The sequence below is a fragment of the Channa argus genome, chromosome 1 (assembly GCF_033026475.1).
Source record: "Channa argus isolate prfri chromosome 1, Channa argus male v1.0, whole genome shotgun sequence".
Classification (NCBI taxonomy): Eukaryota; Metazoa; Chordata; class Actinopteri; order Anabantiformes; family Channidae; genus Channa; species Channa argus.
Genome location: NC_090197.1, coordinates 33278480 through 33292821, shown reverse-complemented (window position 1 = coordinate 33292821; position 14342 = coordinate 33278480). Strand labels below are relative to the sequence as shown.

At 40.3% G+C, this 14342-nt stretch overlaps 2 protein-coding genes across 7 annotated transcripts in view; one reads left to right on the top strand and one right to left on the bottom strand.

The window, feature by feature from the left end:
• The window catches only part of kcnq5a (potassium voltage-gated channel, KQT-like subfamily, member 5a), a 92371-nt gene extending 83992 nt beyond the window's left edge, over positions 1-8379 (bottom strand). For 2 of the 6 annotated variants that reach the window (XM_067513690.1, XM_067513697.1), the window contains exon 1: positions 7797-8379. In XM_067513690.1, the coding sequence (XP_067369791.1) occupies positions 7797-8137 (341 nt within the window). In that variant the 5' untranslated portion in view covers positions 8138-8379. The remainder of the gene's footprint in view (positions 1-7796) is intronic. The other 4 variants (XM_067513715.1, XM_067513724.1, XM_067513705.1 and 1 more) reach the window with 3 other exon arrangements.
• Positions 8380-8815: 436 nt separating this feature from the next.
• Positions 8816-13871, top strand: cnrip1b (cannabinoid receptor interacting protein 1b). The gene is made up of 4 exons (XM_067513742.1): positions 8816-8969; positions 9110-10224; positions 11495-11639; positions 13584-13871. The coding sequence occupies exons 2-4, from the start codon at positions 10046-10048 to the stop codon at positions 13746-13748; spliced, it is 489 nt and encodes a 162-aa protein (XP_067369843.1). The 5' UTR covers positions 8816-8969; positions 9110-10045; the 3' UTR covers positions 13749-13871.
• Positions 13872-14342: the final 471 nt, after the last annotated feature.

Below are 14342 nucleotides of genomic sequence, written 5' to 3'. Positions count from 1 at the left end.
AAAATCAGTATTTAAGTACATTGGGGTATGATTGTTTATACATGCACTCCCTCACATTCAAAATTTAGCCAGGTAAAGATTTTTTATTTGGGATGATTCCAGTGTTGCCAAGTTAATTACACAAAGGGTTTATGTTTTAATTTTAAATTGGTAGCAGCACCTCTTTGTGCATTTTATTTAACCGCAATCAGCAGGTACATACTCTAATTTGCCCACGACCCTGAAATTCCCAAAAGGGATCGATAATGCAGTACTACAGTAAAAAGAGCCTATCCCTGCCTGTAAGTATTTAATACTTTATTTCAGATAACAGTATTCAAGTGGATGTAGCCATTCTCAATGTTCCCTGCATTACAAAAAATGGTAACATTTTCTTGCTACCATCCTTCTGTGCTGCAGTTGATCACGATTTGCCAACTGGACACACAAATCTATTCGGTGTCTGCGCTATGTTACACTATTAAGGACATAAAATACAAACACACACTTACTTTACCTTTAATAAAAGGTGCCCACCATTCATGCAAACATCGGAAGATATTATGACAGTGTTTATACACACATACACACATGCATCCTCCCTTCTATTCATCCTATCTAATGGGTCTTTAGCATTTTGCAGCACTTTCCATTGGGTGGCAGCCAAACATCTTCGTCCCTACCTGGAAGTACCTCTGAACCTAAACACAGAGACTCTTTTATGTGCTCAGGTGTCTAAAATGTAACCATGTTCTCAGGAAACAAAGTGCAGTCTCTTCAGGATGCCTTTGATGTTGTTCAGGTCTGATGCTTTTTACATCAATCAACTAGCGGTTTAATAACTGATGGAAAAATCTCTGAGTAAATGATGCTTTTCTACTGTTTAATATATAATAAACTAGATTCACATTTCCACGTTCCAAACGGACATATTTTTTAAATGAGCAAAAGGTCTGTGCAGGGCACAAACCTTATGAAGTTCTCAGGAACTGAAATGTGTTTTTAAGTGAACCGCTGTTGAAATTATCCATCACACTGTAACTTACAGACCAATATCCAATCTCTTTCTAAAATCCTTGAAAAAGTAGTTGCAAAGCAATTATACGATCACCTGTTCAGGAATAATTAGTTTGAAGACTTTCAGTCAGGATTTAGACATCATCATAGTACACAAACAGCACTGGTAAAAGTCACCAACGAACTTCTCTTGGCATCAGATAATGGGCTCGTCTCTATACTTTATATAGATCTTAGTGCTGCATTCAACACCACTGATCACAACATTTTATTACAGAGACCTTTAATTGGGATTAAAGGAACTGCACTAAGTTGGTTTAAATCGTTAATATATTCCAATTTGTTCATGTTAATGATGAATCCTCAACGCACACAAAGGCTAGTTATGGAGTTCCACAAGACTCTGTGTTAGTGTTAATACTTTTTACTTTATATATGTCTCCTATAGGCAACATTATTAGAAAACACATTTATTTCCATTGCTATGCTGATGATACCCAGCTATATCTATCTATGAAACAAATCAATTAATCAAGCTTCAAGCATGCCTACAAGACTTAAAGGGCTGGATGTCCTACAACCTACTTTTAAACTCAGACAAACTTGAAGTCATAGTATTTGGGTCTAAAAATCTCAGAAATATGCTGTGCAACCTATATATTTGACATATAAAACAAATCTCTAAAACAGCCTTCTTTCACCTGCAGAACATTGCCAAAATTAGGAGAATCTTTCTCAAAGTGATGGCAAATAAACTAGTCCATGAATTTGAGGTTGGAGTACTGTAATTACCTACTTTTAGGTAGTAAATCCCTAAAAAGCCTATAATTATTCAAAAATGTTGTAGCAAGAGTGCTGACTGAAATTAGCAAAAGAGATCATTTTTCTCCTTCACTAGCTTCTCTCCACTGGCTTTCCATAATTATCTAGAATGGAATTTAGCGCCCTGCTTCTTACATAACAAGCTCCATCATGTCTCAAAGACCTCATACCACCATATCATCCTGGTAGACCACTGTGATCTCAGAATGCAGGTCTACATGTGTTTCAGAAAATTCCAAAGGCAGAATGAGAAGCAGAGCCTTTAGCTATCAAGGTCCTCTCCTGTGGAACCAGCTGCAGTTCAGATTACTCTTTCTCTTTAAGTCTGGCCTAAAGCCATCCTCTTTTAATAAGGCTTATAGTTAGTTATACTTATGCTGCTACAGGCTTAGACTGGTGGGGGACCCACACTTTGATGCACTGAGCTATTCTCCTCCTCTCTTCCCTCTCTCTTCTCCTATCACCCCACATTTATCTGTCACCACTTTATGACATTGACTTTGTGTCTTCTTTTTCCTATAATTGTCCTTTCCCTCTCTTTCTCTCTCTCTCTGTCCCTTTCTACAGGTGTCCTCGGCTTTAGCTATGTGTTTTCCAGTATGCAGCATCTGGTCCTATCAACCTGCCCTATGTTTTGTTGTTGCTATTGTTGGCCCCTTTCTTTTCTCTGTCCACCTTCCACTCACCCAAACCGGTCAAGGCAGATGGCCGCCCACCCTGATCCTGGTTCTGCTGGAGGTTTCTCCATTAAAGGGAGTTTATCTTCACCACTGCTGCCAAGGACCTGCTCAAGGGGGAAATGTTATAGTCTTTACTTTCTTATGTAAAGCGCCTTAAGATGACTTCGTTTTTAATTGGCGCTATATTAAGAAAGTTGAATTGAATTGAATTGAACTCTAAAGAGGTTTAACCACATCAGTGTACTGAAAGGAGCAGTGTTAGTGCTGTGGATGGTTTGAACAAGAACAACAAACAAAGTGTAAACAAATATCAGTTATTCATACAACATATAGGAAGAAGGGGAAGTAAGGGAAACATGGAGGAATCAGACAACAGCTCAGGAAGCAGTGGCTGGCCCAGCTCCCACTGCCCTCTGTGATTCTGGGGAACATCCAGTCTCTAAAGATCAAGGTGGAGGAACTTCAGGGGAATGTTCACTTCCAGAAGGACTTCAGAGACTTACAGAGATGTGCCTTTTTTGCAAACTTTTTATTGACAGTTCCGGTGTCCCTCATCGCTTGGACCGAATACCCAATACCCAAAGTAACCAGGAAGAAACAAGGGGGTGTCGTATGTATGTATTTTATTAAACACTACTGTAACCCTTGACTATCAGAGAACGAGTCTGTAAACCAGACATAGAATTTTTGTCTGTATCAACACGCCCTTTCTACATGCAGCGGGAATTTCCACTGTTCTTCTTCACAGTAGTATATATCCAGCCAAAAGCAAACGCCTCCATCAACACAAGAGTAATTTTTGATGTTGTGCAAAAACAGTCAATTTCACCAGATGCACAAAACTTCATACTGGGAGATTTTAATCATGTTTGCCTTAGAAAGACTAAATTTTTACCAGTCCGTCGCGAGACAGGACAAGAAACTGGACCTTCGCTACACATCAGTGAAAGATGCATACAAGTCGCATCCCCTCCCTCCGTTAGACTGTTCTTAAAAGGAGAAGGTTTGAGAAAAAAGACATAAAGGCTTGGACTGAGGAATCCATATTAAGGAAACTGGAGCCCTTAAACAGTTTTTACTGATTTCTTAGTAAGTTTTAGTTGTGAATGTATTTTATACTATGCAATGTTTTGGTTGTATAGCTGGCTGTGTAAAGGGCCTGCCTCTTTTAAAACTGTAAACCAAATCTACCTACGGGTTCAAATAAAGGAAAGTGAACCTGAAACTGGACAGTCATGGGTATATAGATATACAGTTAGGAGCAAAAGTTTAATGCATTTAATGCAACACATTTAATGCACGCTCAGCTAGTACAAAGGTCATTCATTAGAAATGAATTTAAGGTCATTTTTAATAAATTCTACCAAAAATTGCAAAAAGCTGTGAAATAACCTAAGGGTCTAAAGAAAGAAAACTTAGTTAGTTTGATCACATCAATGTACACACGTCACTGTAATGTGTAATGTGTTCTCGTGCTATATTTACATATTATATAAATATGAATATACAAAAATGATCGACATGACTATTTATGCTCAGATATTTACTGGTCTGCCACCTTACTGTTAAGGTCTGATTTCACTATGATCAATTGAGGTGCACTTTTGTTATGACAGGAAAATTAAAAATAAGTTGTTTTACACATTTGGAGTGTCTGCCCTGTAATACCTCATTAGTGTAAAAAGCTGAGTAGTAATTTAAATTGAAATAAAAGTTTCCTTAAAAAGCTAAATGAATCTGGCAATGAATGTATAAACTATTCGCAACTTGTGTGGCCAAAGGATAAAACTGGACTGAGTCTGATCTTTAGAAAAAAGCTAGCATCATCAGGCTGGGTTTATGTGCTACCTGTCGATGGGCCAGAATTGCTGTAATCTGTGGCGGATGCACTCAAACTGTGACTGAATCAATTACAAGTGTGCACATACACGAGTTCTTACTGTAGTCATGCAGACACTTACTGACATAAAGCATTCCTAGCCCTCTAATCAAACCCTAATTCTAACAGTCAAAACTAAGCTTCATGGAGTTTTGAGGAGCATCACAAATGTAATCACAGTGATGAAATCAAACTAGAACACACACACACACACAAACAAACACACACACAAATACAAACACACATATAACCTTTGCTGATATTGTAGCAATGTGTATATCAAAGACAGCAACATTACACACAAACTCATACAGACATCAATGCATGAACCAGTGACATACCACCTTAAGTCACACAAAAAAGTTGCACAAACTAAAAATTTGCTACAATTTTACTCTCATATACACAAAAGCACTTGTTCCGAAAAAGGAATCTTCCTCCATGTGTGTCACATAATGCAGACTGTGGCCAGAACCCATTTCAGCAAATGTAATTAGCTGAACACACACTATCTCATTAAGACATTGAATTTTAATGCCACCCGTGTTTCAGTATGGAAGGACTATTTGCAAAGAGGCAGGCCAGATGTTTATCACTGTCTTGATTCATACCAAATCAGGCAAATTCTCTGGTACAGTAGCTGGTAAATGATCTGTACTTATATAGCAGTTTTCTACCTATTGGTACTCAAAGTGCTTTACACTGCTTCTCATTCACCCATTCACACTCATAATTACACACACTCACACACTGATGGGGGAGCTCGGGAGATCGGGAGCAGCTATGGTGGGGTTTAGTGTCTTGCTCAAGGACACTTCGACATGTGACCGGATCAAACCAACAACTGCGGGATTGGTGGATACATCCACAAAATAATAACTGTACACATAAGTACACACACATGTGCACTCTCAAGATGTTTCCTGACATATACAGAGTGTATCCACACACAAACACAAACAGCAGCATCTGTTTCAGCACAAACACTAACTAATTAAACAATCAAAGCAAATGTTTCATTTAAAAAAAATAATGGTTTTGTTTATGTGCTTGTTCAACTCTTACTGCCTGTGAATGTGTTTGTGTGTAACAGATGTGCAGTCAGGGAAGCACAGCAGTGTGTTGGTTTGTGCAGCTACCTCACAGTTGTAAGGTCTCTGGTTTGTATCCACCTGCTGGCTGTGGCCTTTCTGTGTGGACTACTCCAGTTTCCACAGTCCAAAGACATGGATGTTAGGTTAACTGGTGACTGGTGAATTGTAGACCTCAGAAAATTCACTTTAAGCTCCTAAATGCATTGAGTGGCTGCCAAGTGATTGGCTGATTAGATATTTGTATTAATGAGCAGTGGAACAGGTGTACCCAATAAAGTGGCTCTATGTATATCGACAACTCTCTGATGAACTCTATGAAAAATTTTTCAGTGCATCAAATCACATAAAACACACACAGCATTCTTTCAATTTGTCTTCAAAGTGAGACTGTTATTTTTCCTAATCTCACTTTTATGCTATTTCATAAACACAGCTGAACCAAACTACCAAGTGTGGGAGGCCATGGTGGTGAGCAGATGTAACGACTTAACCCCTGCGACCTCAGCTGTCCCGCCCGAGCAAATAAAACGTCAACATCCGCCTTCGCAGCCCCTCCTCTGACAACTCCATTTCCTCCTTCTCACAACACTCCTCTCCCAACAAGATTCTGTTGGAGCGGGAAGGGATGTGGGGTTACATAACTCCTTCCATGCAGCAGCTGATTGGCGTGCGGGGGTATGTGTATGAAAGAGACGCGCTAACACAGATTTGTGCATATGTAGGGTGAGTTTTAATAAAAAGCTGAGATATTTTTATATACCTAAACCTGGATATGATGGTAATGACAGGTAAAATAAAGCAGACATATAGAAGATTCTACACATTAGCGCAGCTCAGAGCCTCTGAAGTTTTATCCCTTCACTGAAGCATATTCAGAAGACATGCAACCATTGTTCACGTGTTATAAATATGTCTGTACCTCTAAGGTCCAGAAGAACAATGCTTACTAATTAGCATTGTGACAGCGGAGAAACCTGGCATCACACCTAAGTCCATTTGTTTTTTCAAGCAAAACAGGACATTATTAGCGTCAAACCATGGGTGAACTAAAGTTTCATATGAAGGCAGTGCAGGCCATCTAAAGGAAAATACATGTTATATCATATTTTTAAATAATTTTTTTTTGCCCCACTGTATATGTAGCATATGTAGTATACATTGATATCTGGGTAACAGGAATCAAGTTAGAAAGTGAACATTCTGTTTGAAGCTGTGTTAAGCTCCTCCATTAACTCCCTGTGTAATGTACATGCCACATGTACATTGGTGTAATTAATGTAATTATAAAAGCCCACTGAGATCAATAGCTTTTTCCTCTAAAACATTCCCAGCCACAGAGAATATGTGGCATTAACATTGCCAAAGTCGTTTGAGCAATGACTTACAGAAAGTGTCTCAGAAATATGACCACAATCAAAGCAACAAATGGTGTAAATAAATTCCGTTTACAGTAAGCGTGTGTCATGCTGATGAGAAACCTTGGAGCAGTGTCAGGCATTAGAACAAAAACTCCTATTAGTTTAGACAGACACAAACCCGGGATATTCAACCCAAATGCTTGCAGCAATATTCAAATTGTTTAATTAAAACTGTATGAAGACAAAGGAAGCTCGGGCATCATGTTACTAAAATCTGATATTTTGTTCATAGAAGAAAAAAAAAAAACAGTTCAGCTGAGAGCTGTTGAGTTTAAAAACTGTTTCATTGGACAGCGTTAAAAGTGGCCCTGCAGGACTTCACCTGAGACAATCTGTCCTAATAACTGTCTGCCCCTGTTCCTGAAAGACTGAAACTCGTGCAAGGCAGCAGTGATAATATAACACTGGGCATTTTTAGCTGGCAGCTTGGTGACAGTAGGAGCCCCAAGTGTAGTGAAGCTTCCAGTCTTACATAAAGAATCTGCATAAAGGGTTTTGCAGTTAGTTGTCAAATATGGCAAAGATGTGCACTGTAAGGTCTAAACGATTTTATACCATCGCACATGCGACTGTGGAACACTTTCGAGCTCTTTAAACTCTGGGTTCTGCGCTGTTTTTCTGCACATGGCAGCTGGAGCAACAGGAGAAAACATTGCAAACATGAGAGCGTGGAGCGACAACCTCAATCAAAAGGTGATAGAAACCAGGTCAATCCTAACATCCTGACCACCACTGTTATAAACAATTAGGGACAGAAGTTTCATTTCCTTTTTTATCCTTATAAACAACATCATTTTGCATCAGTTCGACACCAGGCATGCTTAATTAGACACTTTGCTCCAAATAAAAAACACATTTTAAGTGACTAGCGTTTTACCGCTCTATGGCTAAAAGTGTGAGCACTCACACAAACGCGTGGTAGACGAAAGCCCATTCCCTCGGTCTTTCTAGTACGTTGTAGAGGTAATTCTGGAACCGCCGGTACCGCGCGTTCCTGCGGCTGCTCTGCGCGCTGTAGGTCAGCGGCTTCCCCAGCAGACTGAGCCGGGCGCCCTGCTTCATCTCCGCTCCCACCGCACCTGCTACGGCGGGGGACACGGCTCCGTCACCGACGCGTACTGCGTTACTCATCGTGCTTCGCCCTGACTCCACATCTCTCAGTGCGTAGTCCTGCGCCCGCCGTCCAGTCGAGGTCTTCAGCCAGATCCCGGTTCCTCCGCTCTCATCGCCGGTGTGACTTCGCGGCATGGCATCACCAACGCAGGCGTGGGGTGCCCTGGGAGACCGGCAGACACTCACATATAGCCAAGTGCTCTTGCGCCAGAGGGGGTTTTGACTTCCACTCCGCACAGAAACACAAAACAATGTATAAGGAGATTCAAGTCTAATCCGGTCTTATTTCGTCATTTTGTGGCCGTTTGAGAAGATTCACTGTCCGTTTTGGACACTTTGCCATCTGCGCGAGGCTTCAGAGGAGTTGGGTTTTGAGGGAGTGAATCTAGACATTTGGCGGGGGGGGGCTCTCCCACCCTCCCACACTTTCCCTAACTCTCACTCGCAGTCTTGCTTGTTTCCGTCGAAGAATGCGGAGCCTGTCGGTGCCGTTTCTACGCACTTGACAGAGAAAAGCCCAGCACTGTCCTCACCACCAGAACCCCTGACTTAAAAGTTGACTGCGTCCCATTATAATAACAAATGGTTAATAAAGAAACGTCAAAAGACACCAATGGACCGATGACGCGGGTTTTACGCTGAAGAGGAAATTACCAAATTGCCTCACAATGACCCTTGTGAGCAGTTAATAATGTGGCTGCATCTGAAGTCATTACCAAGCTTCTTGTGCGTGTGAAATCTGACTTTGGGAAAACATTGGACATAGTTCCATTATGAATGCCATTAAACGGTTTTCACATTTCTGCAGGCTATTCCATGTACCAGACTGAAACTTATAAGTCAACATGCTGGAGATTGAAACGTGCTTCGAGATTAGTTAAGAAAATCTGACTTCGCAGTGAAACTGTAGCGGCTTCAGTAGGGGCAGAGACGGAGAGGGCTGCCTACCTTTACTCCCCTTTCCTGTGTATGTATTTATTTCATACATACAATATATACAATACAATACAATATATATGCCTAGTTTAAAAGAAGCATCAGTCTGTTATAATTGTTCAAAGTCACCCCGTTTCCCCCCTCTGTCCTTGTTTGTTGCCCTTATTTCAGGCGACCCTAATGTCTTGGGCTTCGACCTTTGGCACTGATTTGATGCATCCAAAGATCACGGTGATGTCAGCCTTCTGATTCTCCTCTGCTGCACTGAGAGCACATCACAGTCCCTAATCATCAGCGTTACACATCGCTGAACACGTCAGATTCGTTTTCCAGGTCAAAGACGACCTCTAGTGGTCAAATGGGGGAAGTACACGAGGATTTAAGAAATCCTCAGATACTGTTAATGATGAGGTAGAGCTTTCATCTTGTACAGTGTGTTATTTGGTGTTATACACCTCAATACGGTCGCATTGACTGAGAAAGTGATTTTTCCATTTTAATTTAACTTCAAAAAATCTTTTAATTTATTCACAAGTAGAAATAGCTATCGATGAGCACTGAATTTATGGCTGCATATACTAAACATGTACACGTGCTAATTGTTTGTGTTTTTACAGCTTAGTTTATTTTTACCCCGTTGTGCTTGTTAATTGTATAACATGTAGCCACTATTAGATTACTATTAAATTGCACAATATTATATAATATATTATATGAAGCCATTATATTACTGCATGTACCCACATGCTCAGGGGATCAGTTAAAGTAATCCTATGCTGGCAGAACTTCAGCACCGCGGACAGAGACAACCGCGTTTTTTGACGCAAGGTGCAGAAAACAAGTGACAATTAGGAAATCCAAGGAGGAGGAATGAGGAAAAAGACCACCGACGTTATAGGAATGGGTGGGGACGAGTGTGAGGGAGGGACAGATTGTCAGAGAGAGAGAGCAAACATTGGTCGGGATTAGGCCTGTGCTGTGGGTTGGACCGGATTACGGAGGGAAGCGCGGCTCAATTCCCTCCAGGCTACACATCGACACCTGAGACTTTGAACCCACATCTCACAATCCCGGCTGATCCTGGACATATTTTAGCTGTATGGAAACATGGCGGACGTCCCTCAGATCGTCAAAATAGGGATTTCCTTGAAGATGCTCCCCAACAACACCGCGGTGTACTTCAAATCTGACGGCGCAAGATTTGGACAGACCCGGACCATCAAGCTGTTGACCGGGTCTAAGTACAAAATCGAGGTGGTCGTTAAACCAGGAGCGGTCGAGGCCACGTAGGTAGCCCTTTCAATTTTTGTCTCATGCACGAATTATGATCGGACCCGTGCAAACTGTTATGACAAACCTGGTATATTTATGTAGTAAATACTATAACGTTTCCGAAAAATCCCCAAACATAATTTATTTCATTAAAGAGCATCGCAGGGACTCAGTGCCTGGGTGTGGAGAAGGCAAAAGCTGACAAGAGCTGTCCAAATAATAGAAATGTAATGAAATGTAGCATCATAGTGACGTTGTTATCTCATTTCTATTTGCAATATGTTGTGAGTTTCTTCAGTTGTGTTTATAAAATGTATTTCCTTCACAAAGTGAAATTCTCAGTAGGAACAGTGAGTCTGTCTGCTTCGTTTCCAGCAAGTTTTTATTCAAATTTCCCCTCTGATTAACATTCGTCCTTCTCTTGACGAGGCTCAGTCATCCACATATAGTGGTGACTTTCCCAGGTTTGCTGAGGAGAAGCAAGTGCAGATTTTAAGGCTGTATTCCATTACAGTGGGGACCATAGGCTTTAAGAGCCTATGTACGCTACGTGAAGAAGAAGAAAAGTGAAAGCTTTCGTTATTTACAAGCTGTAAAACAAATCTCACTTAAAAATCCTCATTACACATTTTTTTTTCAAACTCGTATTACCCAAAAATACAATTGCATCATCATAAGCGCTCAAAGTTCTAATTTCCAAGTTCAGCGCTCGAAATGGTATTCTACGAGGAACACGTGAAGGCAGCATAAACCCCAACTGGCCACAAATCAAATCCACCACAGATTAGGACTCCGGTGTTTGGCGTTTGTGCTTTGATGTGCTCACTGTTCACAACTGTGTAATGAATGTGTCTGAATATCCACATCCACGTAAGGATTAATGTTGGACATCTAAATATCAGGCAGTGCATCACGCCCCAAAGATGCTCTGATAGGCTAGAGAAGTAGGTCACACATGCCATGATGCAAAAGAAAAGTGAATTTCGGTCATGTTCACAGCTATAGGCCTACAGTGTATCACTTAATGATGGACCAAAACCACATCAATGGGTGTGAAGCTGGCTCATAGCAGGATCCATGATTATAAAATCTTTTTTTAGCCGTTTTACCCCATAGTTATTTATTTATAGTAAAATCATTACAAATCAATTGAAAGTGTAATTTGCAATGCAATTGTAATTTATTTTATTCATTATCCCAACAGTCTTGCTGTCATGCTGTGATGGACCTTCAGTTTTAAAAACATTTAACGCTGAATCTGTTATGTTGTGTAACTGTTTGAAGGTTGATGAGTATCGGTGGGGTGACCTTTCCCTTGGAGCAAGAGTCTAAAGACCCACAGGCAGTGGTTTATACTGGCCAGTATGACACGGAGGGTGTAGCACACACCAAGAGTGGCGAGAGGCAACCAGTTCAAATCAACATACAGGTACGGATTTACTCAGGGCAGGGAAGGAGAAGTCAGCAAGTGTTCAGGATCAGAAACACTACTTAGGACCTTACTGTTTAATAGTTGACTCTTGTATATTCTCAAAGTCAAGACAAACCAAGGCATGGTTTTTACCTGACGTAGAGTTCCCTAATTTGGAACCTCAGAGGTTGGAGTTTCAGTAATCTTGCCAAAGATGCATCATAATGGGAACACAACAAGTAAAACATATATACAAATCAATAATGATAGCTAAAAAGAAAACTATTTAATTCATTTCTGTCTGATGACAGACTATTTTTTTGCCCATACCTTCCATGAAAACACAAAGCAACACTCAAACAATGGTTGTACTAACAGGTAAAAACCAGAAGAGATGAGACGTTTGTAAATTCCTAATTAAAATTGATATTTTGTGGATTCTGTGAATTTATTTTTATTTTCATTTTTATTACTTTTTCAATTATTTTCAACCATTTTTGTTTAGCCAGCTGCATTTCTGAATCTGGTTTATATGGTTGTTTTATTGCACGGTAGAATTATATCTTGCATTTGTAAACACAGTCATAAACTCTGTTCGCTGACAATGGTTTTCAGAGGTGTTTTTTGGGACTAAGCTGTGATGTCAACTACAGAATTGTGTTTTTAATGTTAGTATTTACCACTGGTGACCAAATCCACATGCTTTTTTTATGTTACATTGAGTAACTATATTCAAAAGGTGCGCCATCTTTACTTCTGAAAGATTCAATGCTCTTTTAATACACAGTGGTGATACTGACCTATGGCCACATAACCTTTTCTGGAATGGAGTTTGTACTTTAAGTTTAGCTACTGTATGTCCTTTACTCTTTTGCAACATTACATAGATCTACCGTGTAATCCAAAAATACACTGCTGACCAACAAAAACACAAATCTCACCTTTTTCAATACTGGGCTAACACTACAGTGCACATCTTTTAAGCTTTACAAATCCAAGTGTAACATAGTCTAATTAAAATTGGAACGACTGGGCCACAGACTGAGAAAGAAGGTCAGAAGGTGCTGTTAGAAACACTAACCCACTGTTAGTTTTTGTTAAACAAGACCAAAAAGAAATTGCTTCTCCATCCTTTACATCACAGCACCACTTATTAGTCTCCAAGTGATTGTGTCTGATCCCTACAGGTTAAAAGATGAGTGGCAGTCTAACCAGATGTGATGACGTTGCTATGGTTACTGCTCTGCCAGCCTCAAGAGTTTCCATGGTTACACTTTTTCTACAGTATCTCTGTAGAAGTTACAGATTTTTCCACCTTTGGTGTATAAAATAACACACAGTGGAAATGAAACACATTGTGGTGTGTGTGTATGTGTGTCAAAATATCGACAGATCTAGGCTTGACCCTATAGGTGGTCGCCACAGTCCAACGTGTTCCCCATGTTGATTTGGCATGAGTTTGTTACGCCGGTTGCCCTTCCTGCCGCAACCCTCCCATTTTTTATCCAGGCTCGGGACCGGCACCAAGGTTGCCCTTGGAAGCTGGGCAGGGTCACACCTGGTGGGGTGGGATTCAAACCCGTGGCCTTCTGCATCCCACCTGTCCAACACTCACTGGGAGCAACTAAGTTGGGGTTCAGTGTCTTGCTCGAGGACACTTTGACATGTGACCGGACGAGCCGGGGATTGAACCCCGGTGATTTAACAAAAAGTGATTTAATATTTTTAATATTGCTTTTGAGTCTTCTGAGGAGAAAGAGAGCTTCAAACACAGCATTGCAAAAATTCTTAAAGATTTCATCTGGTTTGTGTTGGTATATATCTTACACATCTGCCCAGGTCACAGCCTGAAGCATCACAGATCATTTGTGTGTGTGTGCATATTTGCTTGTGCATGGATCCATCTGTCCACTCAAAGAGGCTGAGTGTGTGTATTCATGTGCAACTGTCTTTTTTCTTCAGTTTACAACGGCGGGGACATTTGAAACTGTGTGGCAGGTGAAGTACTACAACTACAACAAGAGGGACCACTGCCAGTGGGGAAACAGTTTCAACAGCATAGAGTACGAATGTAAACCCAATGACACACGCACACTCATGTGGGTCAACAAGGAGACGTTTCTCTGATGGAAAAATTCAGTACACGTTTCTAATAATTTCATGATAAAATTAAAGCAACATTTTCTATTCTGTTCCTGTTGGTGAAAGGATGTCCTCCTTTTCTCCTCATAGACAGTCATTCCACTTGAAGTTTTATTTCAACTTTTACAATCACCTACCATAATCAGATAATCTTAAGTGAATTCTGCCTGTTTGAACTTCCTTTATTTAACAATGCCTAAAATGGGATCCTATGGCTATTTTGTATGCAGTAACGTTGCCAGTCTTTTCACAGTGGTTTGGCTTCTTTATGGTGCTTTTATAAATGTAGCACTTCTCAACATCCTACTTCAAAATAAATTTGAATTATGTATTAAAAGATTAAATAAATTCCTTTTTTTTATGTACAGTTGTGGGATCTGGGAACCCTGAAGTGTGTTTGTGTGTATGTACAGTACTGTGTGTGCACATGTATTTGAAGTGTTTAGCTACAGTATGTTTGTGTTTTACAAATGTATAAGTTTCTATCTTCATGTGAAGAGTTTAATTCCAAAAAAACTGTCTGAAATGTCTTCAATATTCATGTCACACTAATTCTTAAAATGCATAGCTCTTTGAGTC